The 19493-nt window shown below is 35.3% G+C and overlaps 1 protein-coding gene across 2 annotated transcripts; it reads right to left on the bottom strand.

Moving 5' to 3' along the window:
* Nucleotides 1-9425: 9425 nt before the first annotated feature.
* On the bottom strand, nucleotides 9426-17359 carry LOC141605049 (pentatricopeptide repeat-containing protein PPR5 homolog, chloroplastic-like). Of its 2 annotated transcripts, XR_012526278.1 has the most exons (3): nucleotides 16917-17359; nucleotides 14922-16312; nucleotides 9426-10612 (listed from the first exon to the last, which is right to left on the bottom strand). XR_012526278.1 is itself a non-coding variant. In XM_074423676.1 (2 exons), exons 1-2 carry the CDS (start codon nucleotides 17265-17267, stop codon nucleotides 15086-15088), a joined length of 1578 nt encoding a protein of 525 aa, XP_074279777.1. In that variant the 5' UTR covers nucleotides 17268-17359; the 3' UTR covers nucleotides 14516-15085. The 2 variants fall into 2 exon arrangements, 1 of the variants encoding a protein (XP_074279777.1); XM_074423676.1 differs by lacking the exon at nucleotides 9426-10612 and having other exon boundaries at nucleotides 14516-16312.
* Between the last annotated feature and the right edge of the window lie 2134 nt (nucleotides 17360-19493).

Here is a 19493-nt window from a genome sequence, read left to right as displayed (position 1 = left end):
CGTGAACGTTGATTTGGATTCGTGATTGTTGATTCATGTTATGATTCATATCCTGGAATGTGCTTGATTGAATTGATCGTATTGAGTATATTATCACAACATTCTTAGAACCTAGGCATGATTCTATGATTTACCAGTTCAATGATATACATATTGTGTTGCATTAATTTCTTGAGCATTCATATGCATTGGAGATGGAGGATGTTGTGGTGATGTGGCGTGGTGATGATGATGTTGTGATAAGGCCCAGGCGGGTTCTGCAGGACTTGCCTTGGTGTCCTCAGCTGCGAGCTGGCAGATCGGCTACGGTCGATATATAGTCTACCGGGGATCGATATGGCTGGGTTGTACGGGTTATGAGATATGAGTTGAGATGGAGATGGAGGTGACGGAGGAGCATGCATATCATACTTTGTTGTTTCATTGTATTCCCTACTCAACCTCGTGGTTGACCCTGTGTATTCGTGAACACCTGTGATGATCCAAATATTGGGGAGCAGACTTGACAGGTTATGAGATAGGATGGGAGCTTGATGGGCGTGAGACACTGGATCAGAAGACTTAGTAGCTAGATCATTATTTAGAAGACTTTCACTTTTATTTATGCTAGTTCTTTGAAATTTATGTAAAAGAGGTTTTGTAATAGTTAAGTTAAAGTAATTATATAATTTGCCTTGGAGTTTATTTTGTTATTCACTACCTCGGGAAACCGAGATGGTAACAGTCCGGTTTATTAGGGAATGTCTTGTTAAAGACTCCTTCATAAATCGGGGTGTTACAAAGTGGTATCAGAGCGAACGATCCTCAGGCCTAAACCAATGAACCCAATGAACGTAGGATGTGTCTAAATAAAATGAACCCCTGGGAATAAACTGTTAGGAGCTCACAGTGCGGTTAAGAAGGCGCCCTTAATACGTGCTCTTTTGCCCTCTCAGTTTTGAACCAGGTAACCCGAGATAAATTGAGTGAATGGGGTAGTTAGAAGGAAAACCTTGGATATAATCGAGTTGATGTACACCTTGAGACCCGTATATTCTAACCATGCTGCAGGACAACGTTACGGTAAGTATTTTGTATGAATGATGGCGTGATCATGTGATGTTGTGGAGATAAGAAATAAAATTTCTGTGTTCAGGTTGATAATCAATGAAGTGTTGGATTGTGGTAATCGTGAGCGTAAAAATATTTGCGAATTGATGGGATTTATCTGGATGGATGTTGAATGATGTGTTGATAGTACTATTATGTCTAGTGATATGCGGTTATGTGATCCCGAAGCCATGCTAGTATAGTATTGTGATAGTAATCAGAAACACTATTGAATTGCATGTTTCTAGTCATAACAATCGTGATTTAGATGTAAGGAGTAGATCGAGATGCGAAGGGATTCTATGGGATAGATGTTTACGTAAGTACAAAGTGTGAGATTTAAGTTGGGATGGGTTAGTATACATAGTATGTTCATAAGAGCTGGTAACATAGTAAAGAATGACCTAGTGCTGAAACTCGTTTTGTTTTATTTTACTCTTTAATTGACCTTACTGCCATTTCTTTTCTGTTTATTTCCTATGGATGAAAATTTTATGATAGATAGCCTCGTGAGTTAGTGTTCATTTGGCGTTGGTTTCATGCTTATAGGATATACGGATTAGGAGTAATGAATATTTTAGTGGGCTGTGGTCGGGGAAGTTCTGTGCGGTGATGTTTTGACCAACGATTTTGTAAAACTCCTCATTTAAATTGTATTAATAATTTTTGCATAATTCCAACTCCATCGATCAGAAGATTCGCATATGTTTTCAAATTGATAAGCCACGAAAATTCTTGATGTCTCTATATTAAATGGTAAGTTTTGCAAACTGACCCAAGTTTGAGACCAATTCTTTGTCACATACTTGTTTGGACCAACTGAGTTGTAAAATTCTTTAAAAATGGAATTCTTGTGCTTTAGACCTAATTCTTTTTCCCCTGTGTTTTTAACTCTCCGTATTTTATAAAAGTAACATGAATCAAGTTTTAATCGAACGGTTATTTGTTCGTGGTCTTTGGAAGTTACAACGTGAATCATGACTTGTAAAATGTGCGTTCTATGTTGAGTTTTCATACAATTGTTTGGTTAATTCATGAGCCTTATTAATGTGACCTTATAATATTTTTATATGATGATAGTAGCACGCATGTTCAGTAGTTATATATCTTAACAAGTGATAAAATTAAAGTTTAGTTGATAACATTGTTGGCATGATAGTATGAGTGAAATTGAATAGCTTAATTTGATTCTTAATCGAGGGTGAAATATTTTATACGAGTCCAGTTGTTTGCATATTTTATATATGTTTGGCATGTTGTAATATCTCTGGTGTGTTCATCATATTTGTATAGTGGTCGGATATATATAAATATAAAACTATATTGTCATATCTTGGTAAAGTTGGTGGCGTTAAATGTTAACTCGATTGTTCTAATATACTCGCATGAATATTTATAATAATTATGTTTAACTGTTTACACATGGATGGTAGTAATGAGTATGTCTAAATGTTCACACATGTAGGATGTAATCTGAGTTCTAATGTCTTTTATGTGAGTCTGTGTGCCTATAGTTATACTAATTACTTTCATTGCATTAATTTATTTCAGTTGAACCTAAACTTATGATATGATAATAAAATAGTGTTGTTGTTCCTTATTGGATATGTTCATAGTTGTATTGTTATGAAATGCTAAGGTGATTATTTTGACGGAATTTTTTTTTTTATGTCAGCTATGTGGGCCAATTATAATGAGATAACCCTTTGATGATTCGCATGTTATGCGTATGTTTAAATGATAGTCGTTATAGTTACGTTTAATTGAGCCTACGAGTTGCCTAATTATTCAAATCGTGCAAATCAGAGAAGTTGTTCAAGTTGCTAATCTTTTATCATAGATAATGTTCTACAAAGTATATGATGGCAAATGTATATGTTTAAGCTACTTATGCGATATCTTTTATTTTTCTTTGAAAATGAATTATATCTTGAGTTGATGGATACAATTGAATTGTATGGTTGCTAAAATGTTAAACATATGTGTGATATGGAAGTAATTTTGTTGTTATTGTGAATCATATGTTTGTTTCTTTTACTGGGAGGTGTGATATGTTTCATAACTGATGTGGTGGAAACCGTGTGATAATCTAAATTATGAGTTCTAAGTATGTTGTTGAGTGTTGTATTCATCGGCCTAATTCTTGACCTGGGTTAGCAAGTAAGTAAATGGTTGTATGGACATGTATGGGTTAGTAAGTGTGTACTATCTAAAAGGTCTCCGATTAAATGCTGTAGTCGTATTAGCCATGAATATAATCGAGTAAAGAAGTGCAACTAAAATCACGATGTTGAGGTAATAGTCGTTCATTAGTAAAGATAGGACTGAAATGAATAAGATGAACTTGTAAATTACGAAATATGAGTCGACACCTAAGCTTGTATTGTTTGAAGGAATTGAATTAAATTTATCTGATTTTGAGTTTCGTAGTAAGCTGTAAATGGATTCTATGGACGGCTCTGTTATAAGATTTATGTTAAGAAAGTTATTCATCGTCCAGTATGAAAGTAAAAGTTTTGAAAATGAAGTTAAACTTTGTCGTGTGAGTATAAATTCGGAATGAGATTTCCAAATTTGTCCGGTTGTATGGTTTCATGATATTTGCTAGTCTGTAGGAATGAAGCTAGAACGGAGTCACAAATAGTGGGTTAATTTGGTCATGTTGTTCGTTCATGTAGTGAATTGGTGGGTTGTGGTTAGTTACGAATGTCAAAACGGTAAATGTAATGTGGTGATTTAAGTGAGTTATGTGTTAACATGGTATGTTGATATTAGCATGATATGTAATGAATATTTGTAAAATTGGTGTAGTTAAACACATTTAATCTTTTATGTCATTGTGTTGGGTGCAGTTTAAAAATATTTAACACCAAGAACAAAATTTTATGTATGATAGTCTTGTATGTTAACTTTCCAATATCATTTGTTTACTCGCTTGATTGACTCGACCAATAAGTTTGTGAAATTTGCCAATCAATGTGCATTCGTCATTCGTGAATAAATCCCAAACCCTTTGTTATGAGGATTAAAAATATTTATAGGATGATAAGTACTGCGAAACTGGTTGTCTTCATTTTATTGGTGATTCCGTGTCTTGACCTAAATCTGTACAGTTATGTACATGAAAGTCAGACTGGACCTATTAGGTTACAAATTTTCATAAATCGATTTATTAAGTTTTGACCCTAATTCTTTTCTTATGTTGATTGATTCCCTATATTTCTAAGGTATGAGATTACAATGATTAGTGAAATGAATAATTACTAATGATTTTACTGGTAACCTTGTAAAGCATTGTTCCATTCATAATTTGATTATTCACACGAATAAATGTTACCAATATTTCTTGGAAAATATGCTGCCACGAGAATACGCCGGATAGAATTATCGTGGTATGTTACGTTAGTGATCTTGCTTAGTAACCTTGATGAAACGATGTTATTTGACATGAACCATATGTGAGCACCTAGGCATCTTCATCTTTGTAACCTGAGTAGTAATGTATAAATTAGATTGACAAGCAGATCATGTGAATGTTATTGCATGTATTGATTGATATGAAGAGTGTCTAGATTAATACTGAACTGTCTTAAGTTATTTAACGTGGCTTTTGCTCCGATCCGTGGCGATGTGTTGTAGCAGCAGTAACTGTAGCTTCCTTGAGAGAGCTTGTATATTGATTGTCTTTAGTAGGGATTAGTTAACTTGAGTGTGAGTTGTGAATCTTTTATCCTCATTCAGTTGTTAGCAGTAGTTTGAGAACTTTTGTTATAATAATGAAGGTTACCGGGACGTAACCATGTTTAAGGAGGGTAGGATTGTAAAATCTTATACCTTCAGGTGTGATTTCTCAGCTTGGCTATATTGGTTATGCGTTGTGTGGGTTATGTTGGAGTGTTTCATGATGTGTTTCTGTTATGGTTAAACTTCGGGAACGAAGTTTATTTTAAGGAGGGTGGAATGTAATACTGCGTTTAATATTCAATTTGGTGGGTGCCTTACATACTTTTGTATATGCGTTTCATAATTCGTTTGCGTTGGTTGGTAGGAGATGGTAAACTTCGGGACGAAGTTTCTTTTAAGGAGGGTAGACTGTAATACCCCGTATTTTATATAATCGATTAAACGGATATTATTATATATTAGTATTATATATTTTATATTGGTTGCATCGTAATATCGTGAATGTTATTAAGTCGGGTTGATATCGTATATGTTGAGTCGGGCTACATCACATTTTGTCTTTTGGGTCAAGAATCGTATCACCCATTTACCCATCTACATTTACCCAATTACCATACCCGTTTAAACCGTTTGCCTTCCCCGGAACATGTAACCACCATTTACCCTAAACCTAATCTAAGAGCCGCTCTCCCTCTCCCCTCTTTTAACAGTTGAGTCATTTCTAATTTCATTTTATCATTCATAAAACCATTTCTAAACCTAGAGGGAGGGAAAGGAAGATCAATTGTCGAGCCTTTCATTTGATTGAAGATTTCTCATCGATTCCAACCTAATTCGATTTCCCTGTTTGTAAGTCGATTTCATTCCATTGTTTATACTGTTTTAAAGTGTTCGTCTTCAAAAGTTTGAAAAGAGAGTCCTGTTTATTTGATGTCTAGTTTATGCATTAAAATCTCGTAGTCAAATTCTTTATGGTTTGTTCTAGGTGAATTATTTATGAACATGTCGCTGAAAAGTCCACGAATCTGATTTGGTTGTGGAAAATGATTTGAAACCCTAATTTTTATGTCGATTCAGTTATGAGGCTTATTCATACATCATCTTTGTATAGTCTAGATGATAATAGGATTTGGAATTACTGCAAAATAAGGTTTTAAACTCATTTTATGAATCAATACTTTTTATGCGACGGTTTCTGTCACTTTTTGGAAATCAGTCTGAAAACCCTTGATAAGTTTGGAATTTGAGAAAAACACGTTAAATATAATTTGTAGCTAAGACTCATGGGGTTCCAATCCAATTGGCCTTGTATCAATTTGATTTTTCTGGAATTAGTTATGTATTTTATTTAAGTGTCATATGCTGGAAAATCAGGAAAAATCGTGTTTGTTCTTTAAGTTGATATTTCTATTAAGTTATGATGAGTCTAGGTTATGTGCATGATTATTTGATTGAGTAGGTGGTAATTATACATAATTATGTTATGTAGGTGATGGATATGTGAAGGATCATAATTGATTGCTTGTGTGCTTGGATTGCGAAAAGGTAGGGAAATACACTTGACTTATTATCGTTGTTGTTGAATTGTGTTGACTTGTTTGTGTTTCATATGACCAAAGCGTGAACGTTATTTGGATTCGTGGTTGTTGATTCATGTTATGATTCATATCCTGGAATGTGCTTGATTGAATTGATCGTATTGAGTATATTATCACAACATTCGGTAGAAAGGCATGATTCTATGATTTACCAGTTCAATGATATACATATTGTGTTGCATTAATTTCTTGAGCATTCATATGCATTGGAGATGGAGGATGTTGTGGTGATGTGGCGTGGTGATGATGATGTTGTGATAAGGCCCAGGCGGGTTCTGCAGGACTTGCCCTGGTGTCCTTAGCTGCGAGCTGGCAGATCGGCTACGGTCAATATATAGTCTAACGGGATCGGTATGGCTGGGTTGTACGGGTTATGAGATATGAGTTGAGATAGAGATGGAGGTGACGGAGGAGCATGCATATCATACTTTGTTGTTTCATTGTATTCTCTACTCAACCTCGTGGTTGACCCTGTGTATTCGTGAACACCTGTGATGATCCAAATATTGGGGAGCAGACTTGACAGGCTATGAGATAGGATGGGAGCTTGATGGGCGTGAGACACTGGATCAGAAGACTTAGTAGCTAGATCATTATTTAGAAGACTTTCACTTTTATTTATGCTAGTTCTTTGAAATTTATGTAAAAGAGGTTTTGTAATAGTTAAGTTAAAGTAATTATATAATTTGCCTTGGAGTTTATTTTGTTATTCACTACCTCGGGAAACCGAGATGGTAACAGTCCGGTTTATTAGGGAATGTCTTGTTAAAGACTCCTTCATAAATCGGGGTGTTACATAATAAATTGACATGACCTCTCATTAAAATAAACAATTGAGACTTAGCCTTACCAAAAAGTAGAAACCATGAAAACCTATTTCGTGAGGGAGTGCGCTCGGCCACACCGGGGTACAAACCTTATTACGTAGGGGAAGTGGGTGATAAATGTATATCCACCGAATTCATATTGATGAGAGATGAGTTCGGCTACACCGTGCCCAAGTTAATATGAATTTGGATCACAGACACATTTATTCGAAATTTGGATTGAACTCAACAAAAGTATTCTCGACCATAGCCGGATGTGTTTTGGGATAAAGATAAATATTAATGTAATTTTATCGACCAAGAGTTCTAATAATAGAATCGATTAAAGAGTTAATCCACCGAGTTATATTGATAAGGGATGAATCGGCTACACCGTGCCCAAGTTAATATGAATTTGGATCTTTGAATCATTTATCATGCATAGTTGGGTAGAGCTCACTATGTAAATGCTTTACTTGTTAAATTATTTACAAGTATTATTATAACGATAAATGTTTTGTTTTCATTATTCTGTTATCATATTGTTCTATTTCTTTACCTCAAAATATACGATATCATTTCGTTTTTAGTTCAAATCTCCATTAAAATATCGTAACTAAAGACAAAATATGGATTTTTCTTCTAAAACCTCGTGTTATCCATTGGAAGGATCTCTTGTGAAGAGTATAGATAAAAGTTATTCATGAGAAAGCGGGTTTTTGATTCTTGACTAACATATCTACTTACAATGAATTGTTTCTCATATGCTTAATTGAGTTAAGTACTTTGAAACGTTAAATCATTTTGGTAACTAGATTTGTAGGAAATCAAAATTGACCAAAATACCGCAACCACTTCAATGAAAGTTTTAAGACTAAACGAATGAATTGAAGAGTAGTCTTCATGAAATTCAATTTTGCTTCTCTAAGCAAAGACTCGTTTAAATAAGTGGGAGCATTCTCTTAACCGTTAAGAAAAGGACGAGTTTCAAAGAAGTAAAATTAAATGGAATTGATACAAGGTAATGTTAAAAGTAAAGTTATTCATAATAACGATACTAAACCTATCAATCCCGACCGATAAAGTTTCCATTGTCTTAAGTGTTGGACGCTAGAAAGGAAACTACCCCAAATTATTGAATAATCAGCAAGTTAGTTGTGGGACATCTAATGAGACCTTCTTCTTTAAATGTTTATTTGATTGACATAAATTTTGCTAGTATTATTTCGTCAATATTAGAAACCGGTGGTGGTTTTCATCATTGTATTTGATACATAGGATGATTAGAATATGACGACTAGCAACAAATGATGTTGAGAGATAGAGTCATTGTGTACTCAATCTAGTTTTGGGTTTAAAGTTGTACTTAATTATGACTATTAAGTGCATAAACTCTGAATAAGAATATAATCTTGTTAAGATACAAAAGAGGTTTCATTTTTGTGACCCTATACACCACGATTTGATGTATGGCTAGCCCATTATCAAGGTGAATATATTCTAAACCAAACTAGAATGATACATCATGTAGATGATGCAAGACTCAAATTGGTAACCCAAGATTAAACCTTAAATTCTGGAATGATGAACACAAAGAGTTATCGAGTACTCTTGAAACCATTAGATTGTTAATCTTATGGTATATGCGTATCTTGTATTCAAAGCAAGATGTCTCGTGCCTTTTGGTTGAAGAGGAGATCGAGGTTGTAAATCATTGATCAAAAATAGGTTGATCATTTTCTTTTACCAATGATTTAAGTTGACGCTAATGTGTTCACTTAATAAGGTAAATAGAGAAATTTTTGAAGAAGTTCAAAGAGTTCAAAGAATCACGATTTAGTCGTGATGGGATTATCAAAGTGAAGACTTTGATATAAGCCAAAGGAAATGTGATATATTATCACAAATTAATCTCTCTTAGCACGCATTATGGGATAATGTGTGGTTGGATAAAGAAATCAAACGCTATTCGATATGGTTTGGACTTCAATCAAGTTACTTTGAGTTACTTGATCCTTTTGGGGATTTTATCATTTTGTCTAAATTATTTTTCCACTAAATCTAAAACGAATCATATGAGATATGAAATGGTAGGGTACCATGTTTGTAAGTTTTCAAAAGAAACAAATGCTCATTTTTCCTTACTATAATCACGAGTACAACGGGTTTGTGGCTCGTGAAGCTGTCTTTCTAGAATACAAGTTTATTTCTAGAAGACAGAGTGGGATATTAGAATCAACCGATCATATGACTTTCAACAATATAAATTGCTCAATCAATGAATTAAATCCTACTCTTTGATAATGACCTAGTGAACCCGAATCTCTAGACTCTTTAATATTAGTGTTTATCATTTTTATCTAATTTGCTATTAGTTGTTAGGAATCAAACCAATCAAAACCCCATAACTTGTTACCTTTCAGACGGATTTAAATATAAACAAACTAGATAATCACCGCCTCCCTGTGGATTCAACCCTGACTTACCGCTAGCTATTTTGTTAGTACTAAGCTAGGATTTATTTTGATTAAGGCAAACGACTGAAATAAACCTTATCAACAACCAAGAACCCTTGAGCATGAACAACATCACAACTAGCCATCGCCATGTCACAAACTGCATCTACGAATATACCCCCACTCTTGTAAATAAGGGCCTTCTTATTAGGGTTCAACGGCAACCTCAACTCATTTTGTGACTTCCCAAAGAAGCCACAAACATACATAAGGGGATCCACCAACGTCCCGTCCGCACTCTCCACCTTACAACAGTCACCATCTACCCGAACACCTAAGATCTGCGCAACATCGTGAAGGAGTATGGACATCTCCCCAAAAGGCATGTGAAAACTGTTGGTGTCGGGTTGCTATCTCTCAACGAAAGCAGAAATAAGGGGCATGTTAAAATGCTCGGTCATGGAATCTGTAAGGTTGGAAAGACCACTACCATCATAAATAGACCGAACGGCTGAAGGTAGTCGCCAGCTACTCAACAACCTCGTCCTACCAAACCGGTGGTAACCCGTCAAAATTGGTCGACCGACCTCATTAGAAGTCGGCCATAAGGTGTGGGCAATGTGACCCCCAAAGTTGGGAATCACGTGGGGAACCAACGGACCACCCGGAACAGGATCGAAAACCAATCAAGAGACATACTTAGCCGACTTCTTCTTCTTCGGAGACACGACACTACTAGAACTCCCATCCGACATCCGTTGAAAATGTCCCTCATCATCCCGTCTACGGGGCTCCTACGCACTCGCTCCGCACCCGCCTCATCCTCACCTATCTCATCAGCAGCCCGAACCACCTCCTGCTCCAACTCATGCGCAGTCCACGACTGGGTACTACCCTCTCCAACCACCGGTGCTACCTCAGGCTCAAACTGGAGCCCCTTTCGAGCTCGAACGTGACGGTCTTTTCCTCCACCGGCCATCTATTCACAAAATAACAAAAAGGCGTTGATTAGTTAAATTAATAAAACCAAAAAATTTATTAATTATAATGTTATACTTCACTATTTCTTTTTATTTGTCGTGAAGACGGAAAAATAAGTTTAAAAAAATTAAAAAAATAAAATAAATAAAAATACAACGAATTAGGCCCGAACAGGGTTTATTAGTAATAATTAATTATTTTTTACGAAAACAAAACAAGACGGAAAAATAAGTTTTAAAAAAAATAAATAAATAAAAATAAAAATACAACGAATTAGGCACGGACGGGGTTTATTATTAATAATTAATTATTTTTTAACGAAAACAAAACAAGACGGAAAAATAAGTTTTCAAAAAAAAGAAAAAAAAAACACGAATTGGGCATTGGACGAAGAACATTTTCGTCAAAAACCAGGCCCAGACGAAAATGTTTTTCGTCCAACACCCATACTCATACTGGACGAAGAACATTTTTCTCTGGGCCTGGTTTTGGACGAAAATGTTCTTCGTCCACAGCCCAATTTGTGTTTTTTTTTTATTATTTTTTTTTTTTGAAATAAAATCGATTGAAATGTTGCAAATCCGACTAATTCTGTCTCAAATCAAGGCATCTATCCTAATTCCGTCTCCAATAAAGGCATTTATCCTAATTCCGTCACAAACATACAAACTAAGAAAATATTAAAATAAAACTAGTAAAGAATACATACCTTGTTGAATGTTTGTATTTGATGACGGAAATGGTGTGGTTGAAGACGGTGTTTTCGTTGTTATGTGAGACGGTTTTTTTTTTCTTTAAATTTTTAGTGTGAAATGGTGTTTTTGGGAGAAAGTGTGAATATAAGGGGGAGTGTGAGGGAGGGGTAGTTTAGGAAGTTGATTAATAATTGTCGACGATAATTAGTAATGTGTCGACGATCCTTAGTAGGTTGGATTAAAAACGCTTAACTTCCAATCCTCCACTGACCTAACCTCCTCCCTCTCATTTGCAACCCATGACTCATCAGTCATCACTCCAACTCCTCCACCTCCTTGGTAGCTGACGCCCTCATCAGCACCACCGCATCCCTCCAAGTCGCGTCCTCACCATCTTGGTCATTTTCGTTCCAATCATGTCCTTTTGCCCCTCTCTCTCCATCCACCAATCAATTCAAACTTAAAAAGGGAAAGATAATCATCATCGCCGGTTAACCGACGGGAACCACCAACAACTAGGTTTTGTATCTGATCTTCAAAGTTACGATTTTTAAAGTTGAATACTTGTGTTTTTAAATGGAAAACTTGGAATTTTATGTTGAAAATTATGGGTTATATTTTTGCTTAATTGAAGTTTTGACCAACTTCCACAACATATTTTAATCATCTTTGGGTTTTAATTTTAAAACTCACAATTTTAACTTGAAAACTCCTATAAATACAATGAAATCTCAAGGTTTTAAATTTGTTTCTTTTCTTTATTTTTGTTGAGTACTTCGTAGAGTTTAACTTTCATGACTATTACTTTTAACTTGAAAGCTCAAAGTTGTACATTAATGGCTTGGAGTTGAATATTTGTGAAGAGGTTGTAGTGGATTGTGCATCGTTGAGCCGGACTGGAGGTTATCGATGGTGGAATCAGTGTTGATGGGATCTTGGCTTTGAATGTCGAGTTCCTATTTTTGGGAAGATTATAATCAGTTAATCACCATTCAAAAATTAGTCGTGTTAATTTTAAGTAATTATTTGATTTTTTTTGGGCTTTTGGTTAATGGGCTGGTAGAGTGGATAAATAATCATACGCAAATTGTTTTGCAAATGTGCAAGGGCCTCAGAATATGTGACCTTCACTTGGCCTTTTGGGCTTTTGCAACTTCGGCCCCAAAACTTTTCTCATAACGAACATGGGAAAATCCGACTTAAAAATGTTAAAAAGCGGCAAGAAATGACCCCGTGATTTTCGGACATAACCTGATTTTCTTAGTGAAACGGACTTTTCAAATGAAATTTTTCTTCAAGGAACGAACTAAGAAAATGAAAAGCAGCGAGCGCCGGAGGTTGGCTTCTAAAGAAAAAATCCAAAAGTTAAAAGGATTGCCTTTGAAGGTCCTACGATTAAGACCGCTTTTCAAGGGTCCATTACACTTCTCTTCGCAGGAAAATGAAAAGCAGCGAGCGCCGGAGGTTGGCTTCTAAAGAAAAAATCCAAAAGTTAAAAGGATTGCCTTTGAAGGTCCTACGATTAAGACCGCTTTTCAAGGGTCCATTACACTTCTCTTCGCAGTACCTATAGCTAAAAATCTTATATTAAGAGTCAGTCTTGTTTTATTAGGGCAACGGATGCGAAGGAAGGCTATTCCACTTTACGGGAGAAGTTAGTTCATATGGACAGTAACACCACTCAATCTTGAAACAACAACTCTTATATAGGACCGTCCTATAGCATAGGACTGGCCCAAAAAGAAAGAAGCTCAGAGAAAACAATTAAATTTATTTTTAATTTAACGACCTGACATTTTATGATGAAAACTGACATATCTAAATATACAATTTATAAATATAAAATTTTAGGTTATCAAAATAAAATAATTTTTTACAAGTTTATTAACTAATTTATTTGGGCTTTTAGTTATTGGGCTAGTCTTATGGATAAAGTGATCTTACACAACAATTTATGATCTTGAAATTATTGTCTTTTTTAATATTTTGCTAATTGTTTCGACGTAAAATAAAATAAAATGAATGTATGAATAATTGTGTGATGATATAGAATGTAGTGGTCCACGCAATAGCAAGAGAAATGATCGGGTTCGGAGCATTCATTTTAGAAGGTGTGATCACATTTGGCGTAGTCTTCACAGTCTACGCTGCAAGTGATCCAAAACATGGACAATTGTGTTCCATTGGGCCCATAGTAATTGGGCTTATTTCAGGAGCACATGTGCTAGCAGTAGGTCCGTTTTCGGGTGGATCAATGATCATCCAGCAACTCTCCTATAGGACCGTCCTATAGCATAGGACTGGCCTAAAAGGAGAGAAGCCCAAAGATAACACTTAATTTAATTTATATTTTAACAAGACGACATTTTATGATAAAAACTAACATATTTAAATATACAAGTTATTAATATAAAACTTTAAGTAATCAAAATAAAATATTTTTTTTACAAGGTTATTAACTAAATTTTTTTGGGTTTTTGGTTATTTAATTAAAAAGGGGAGTTATAAGTTCATTGTTTAGGCTTTTGGATTATGGGCTGGTCTTATACTATAAGACAGTCTTATAGAACAATTTGTGATGATCATCTGGGGTAGCCGCGGTGGGTGGGAGTTTCAAGAACCAAGCAGTTTATTGGGTCGGGCCTTTGTTTGGGGCAGCGGTTGCCGATCTTTTGTACGATAATGTGGTATACCCAACTACATATGATTTGGATTCTCCACGAGATGGAGGTCGGGTTTAGGTTGGACATGAATGTGTTGGCTCTTTGCTTAATGGTGTTGTACTACTGATGACAGGATAAAGGAGCTACCATACAGGTTATACACAAATTTGTAGCATTCCGGGGTTCTATTTTGGTCACCCGAGTCATTTCGTCTTTAGCCCTGATTTAGGCCTTTTACAGCCTTAATAAAACTTCATAAATAAAAGAAACGAAACACTAAATTTACGGCCCCTATAGAGTATCCCATTTTTTCCTTCTGATTTCGATCAACTGAATGAACACTACATATAAGCCTAAAAACTTGAGTAAGCAGCAGCAACATTATACTGAGGCTTTAAAAGATCCCACCTTTGGCGAGGTAATGGGGTTGGATATAATCAACCTTAACCCTATATCGACTTAACATAGCGAGGCTATGCTATCCTCAAACGACCCATAGTGAAAACGGTGTAGAGGATGGTTACTTGACTTGCTTCAACGCAAACAGAAAGACGATTTCCCATGTAATAACTCCAAAAATAAAATAAATGACCTAATGTCACCAAAACATGCAATTATCATCACCCTGAGCATGAAAGGACAAGACGGAATGAAATTTGAATAACATCATCTAATAATGACCCCAACTGAACACAATCCAATCTACCATAAGAACTGATCCGACTCGAACAACACTTCTTAAGAAATTCAATATTGGCACAGTTAACCCAAATTCTTGATATGACCTAAAGCACATTGCCCCGACATATAAAAGTGACCAATTGCCATCTCTACTCCCTTTCTAGTCCAAATTTGTTTTTTAAAAAGAATGAACCACACAAACTAAAAGGTCAGTGAAATGTTTATGAAGAAAAAGAAGGATAGCCTTCCACGAATTATATGTGCATACCTGAATAACCCTGCCGATGAATGGACCATGCTGCAGAGGTCAATGGTTCCAGGGTTCAGATCATTCCGGTGTGCAGTTAGTCTGCTGAACAAAAGTAAAGCTGGCAAAAGTACCTACGAGTCAAGTCAATGTGAATCATATGATTAATCCCAGATTGTAGTTCATTATCTCTCTGTAGTTGCTGCCTTACTCATATCTCTCTGTGTACTTTCTGGTTTACTCCTATCACTCTTTGTAATTGCTGGTTTACTCATTTCTATCTTTGCAGTTCCCGGTTTACCCATGTCTCTCTTTGTAGATGTTTGTTTTTTCACATCTGCAGTTCCGGCAGCAAATTTTGTAGTTTTTGAAGAACCAAATGCTCCCAATGCTTCTAGGAAAAACCTCTTATTTGGGACGATACCATCTTTGTCCATATGCCTTAACAACTCCTGCAAAGGCTCCTTCATATCTGCCTTAGTGTAGGCTTTGTAAAGAAGTTTATACGTTGAAGAATCGGGCCGAACACCAAAACCCCGAGCACTTTCCAATAGCGCGTGTGCTTCCATAGGTATGCCATTCATGCAATAAACTTCTAACATGGCATTTAGCGTGGAAACCTTTATCTCCTTCTTAGATGCTATCAATCCATCAAATATTTCTCTTGCCCTCGAAGTATAATCACAAAATCCATACATCATGATAACACTCTCGTATGTAATAAAGTTTGGGGCACATCCCATACTCTTCATCTTCTCAAAAACTTGCTCGGCATTCTCCCTACGACGTGCCTTACCATAGTTAATGATCATTGAATTAAAAGTCGGAAGTGTTGGCTTCTCCTTTGACTGTAACAGGCTCTTGAAAACTTGCTCCATCTTCTCGAATTCTTGTCTCTTTCCGTAGGCATCAATAAGAAGGTTAAAAGTGATTATATTGGGCTTACACTGATTTATTTTCATAACAGCCAACATGTCTTCCATTTCTCTAATCATACCATTTTTCCCATAAGCATCCATCACACCATTAAACGTAAAAATATCAGGTGAAATTATGCTGTCATCGAGATCCTTATACAGTGTGTTAACTTGAGTAACATTCCTGGCCTGAGCAAAAGCTCTCAGGAGAATGTTGTAAGTCACAACATTTGGCTTACACCGTTCGGTACCCTTCATCCTATCAAAATACCCAAGAGCTTTCTCTAAACCCTTTGATTTGTCATGAGAATGAAGATGGGCTGTTATGAGTGCATTATATACTGAAGAGTCAGGGCGGCACCCACTATTCCTCATCTCCGAGAAAAGCCACATTGCCATTCGAATCTGACCTTTCTTACCCATGACTGATATCAATTTTGAATAAATACCATTGTCCGCAAGATACCACCTTTGTTTCTGCATCCATCTAAAGACCTAAATAAAGCAAAAAGGGTTATTACCATGTTTTTACTGATCAGCATGCCACTTAAGTAATACTCGTAGGAAACAAGTCGGCATCAAACTTCCCTTATAGGATTACAACCTCTCCCAACAAAGGCATTCTCATTCCTTGGGCAGTGTTTTTGTGCGCGGTAAAGCCTAAAGTTGTAAACTTGCCCAGAGTGAGGGAAATCATCCTCGGATTTTAGTTCCATGAGGCCAATGTTTTCGATTATACCATAAATCATCACCCGAATGCCTCCCAAGAGCCTTCTCTCCAACCAGTTTAACGGAGTCGAACATAAGCAATAGTATTTCCTATGTAAAAACAAAGGGGCTCTTCCCAACCCAACCCTTAAGTTTCATTCTTTAGAGGCTTAAAGTCACAGCATACGCAGACAACACATTTAAACCATCAATATTCATAACAATACACAACAACATTATCCGGTGTCTCAAGGCCTATCGCGAATTGCCCATGTGATAGCGACACAAAGATGATGTTTCCCAGATAAGAAAACATTATCAACAATAACAATCAGAAACAAGCAAAATTCACTGAAAAAATGAAGCACGGAAGATGTAAAGAGAATTAAACCTCAAGACATTGAAGCCATTTATCAGATTTCCCAAGTTCTTCAAACAACAGAAAACAATGCTCAACCCTCATGAACCGAACATGCTTGTTAAGTGTGGACACGATAGGCTCTTTATCACTGAAATTCCTCAAAATAGAGCCAACTAAATCCTTTGCTTCAGAATTATTGCCTTTGGAGGCAGATTTTTTGGTGGGTTTTGAAGCAATACAAGTGATTTTGAATGTGGGTTTGTGTTGTTTAGGAAGAAATGGGAGGGAAGTAGTAATTTGGGAATGTTGACAAGGACAAAAATGAAAGTGGGTAACGTAGTTTGGGAGTGTTGGGTGTTGTATTGCTTTAGTTGCTGCCATTTTTTAAGTCAGGGAATTGGGAGGAAGAAAGATTGGCAGATTGGGAGGATACAGTAACAGGATGATAGTGTTATTTGGTTCGGAAAGACCCGTCCAAAAACCTTGATTCACTCGGGATTTAATTTCTTGCATCTTATTAATTCAAATCAATTATAATATTGTACAATCAAATTAATATAATTTTGTAACAATCTTATCAATAGGTCTTGATATAGACGGGTGAGGCGAACAGACGGGTAAAGACCTGTAATAAAATGGGTAGGGGGACAAGGTGGGGCACCTCCCATGTGCTTTCCACTTTATGGCAAATGGGTATTTTGTGAGGGGAAATGGTATCCGTCTATACGTATAGACGGATAGTATCCGTCTATAATGAGAATTTGTACAATCTTATATCTTATACTCCCTCCATAATTGTATATTTGACGTTTTAGCAATTGTTATTTTTTCCACTTTATTTGACGTTTTACAAGTTTATAGGCAATAACTATACTTAATTTCCCACAACTCATTTATTGAGTATACTTTTTCTATAATTATTTTTATTAAGAAGCATGTAATTGGTGGGTTAAAGGTGAAACAGGGAGTATTTAATGAGAATATTAATGAGGGTAATTTATATTACGTAGAACTATTAGCATATCCAATTTGCTTTTACAATTTTTAAGGTAGTTAATACCCTCTAATTAATACTTTTAGTAATTTCTAAACATTTCTTAATATTTGTGCTAGACCTCAAAACGTAATATAAAAAAAAATTGGAGGGAGTATGTATATATATATATATATATATATATATATATATATATATATATATATATATATATATATATATATATATATATATATAGCAAGATCCAAGTGAGTTTGACACTTTTCGTGAGTTTCCCCGCATATATAAGCAAATGAGTTGACAAAACCCAATTATCAAAAATTGACCGTCATAATCGCCCCGCCGCTTTCTCTCTCTTTCTCCCCCTTTCTCTCTCTTGATAAACACTGTTTCATCAAAAAACCACGCGAATTTTTTTCATCAGTTCTTCAAATTTTGATCAACAAATTTGATCAAGAAATTCATCAGTTCTTCAAAATTTGATCAACAATTCGTTCATTATTTTGATTCTTTCAATTAAAACTATCAATTTGTTCATCAATTTTTCGAAATTTGATCCACAATTCTCCGAAAACCCTAATTCTTCAAATTCGACTGAAGGTATTGATATTTCTTCCTATTTCGATTTAATAATCGAATAATTTCAGTAATTGAATCAAATAACAAATTCTGCCTTAATTTACGTGTTTTTCCAATAAAATTCACTTCAACGATCTTTCGAATTCGACGATCAAACGCTTACTATGATTGATAATAATGTGATAATCAAACAACGATGAATTCGGTATAAATTTGTGACGTAATCTTGATATAAAACCGTTGTTATTACGTTGATAAGTTTTTTGTTCAAATTACTGATTGCATGTAAGTTGTTTTCATATTGTTTTCATAACAGTAATTGCATGTAAAGTTTAACAGTAATTGCATGTAGGTTTTCATTCATGATATCATTCAATATCTAGTATTTGAATAATTGGATTACAATAATACAATAACTGCCTTACAGTATTAAAATAACTTTGTTATTACATTAAAATAATCGTGTGTGCATTGTGGTGGACTAGGCTACCAATTCCACTAAACCCCCCCCCCCCCTCTGATAGAATAATTGTATTTGTATAATACAATAACTGCATTATAACGTTAAAATAATTGCTATAACAGAGATTGTTTTTTTCCTAATAAATACTACTTTATAGGATCTGACAAAAAAATACTTACAATAACTACTCTTTAATAATGAAATAACTTTGATATTACATTAAAATAACTGTGTGTGCATTGTGGTGGACTAGGCTACCAATTCCACTAAAACCCTCCCCCCCTCTGATAGAATAATTGCATTTGTATAATACAATAAGCGTATTATAACGTTAAAATAATTCTGTAATGTAGATTGTTTTTTTCCTAATAAATACTACTTTATAGGATCTGACAAAAAAATCCTTACAATAACTACTCTTTAATAATGAAATAACTTTGATATTACATTAAAATAACCGTGTGTGCATTGTGGTGGACTAGGCTACCAATTTCACTAAAACCCTCCCCCCCCCCTCCCCCTCCGATAGAATAATTGCATTTGTATAATACAATAATCGCATTATAACGTT

The sequence above is a fragment of the Silene latifolia genome, chromosome 1, assembly GCF_048544455.1.
Source record: "Silene latifolia isolate original U9 population chromosome 1, ASM4854445v1, whole genome shotgun sequence".
Classification (NCBI taxonomy): Eukaryota; Viridiplantae; Streptophyta; class Magnoliopsida; order Caryophyllales; family Caryophyllaceae; genus Silene; species Silene latifolia.
Note: the sequence above shows the minus strand (reverse complement) of the source record. Positions and strands in the feature narration are given on the sequence as shown.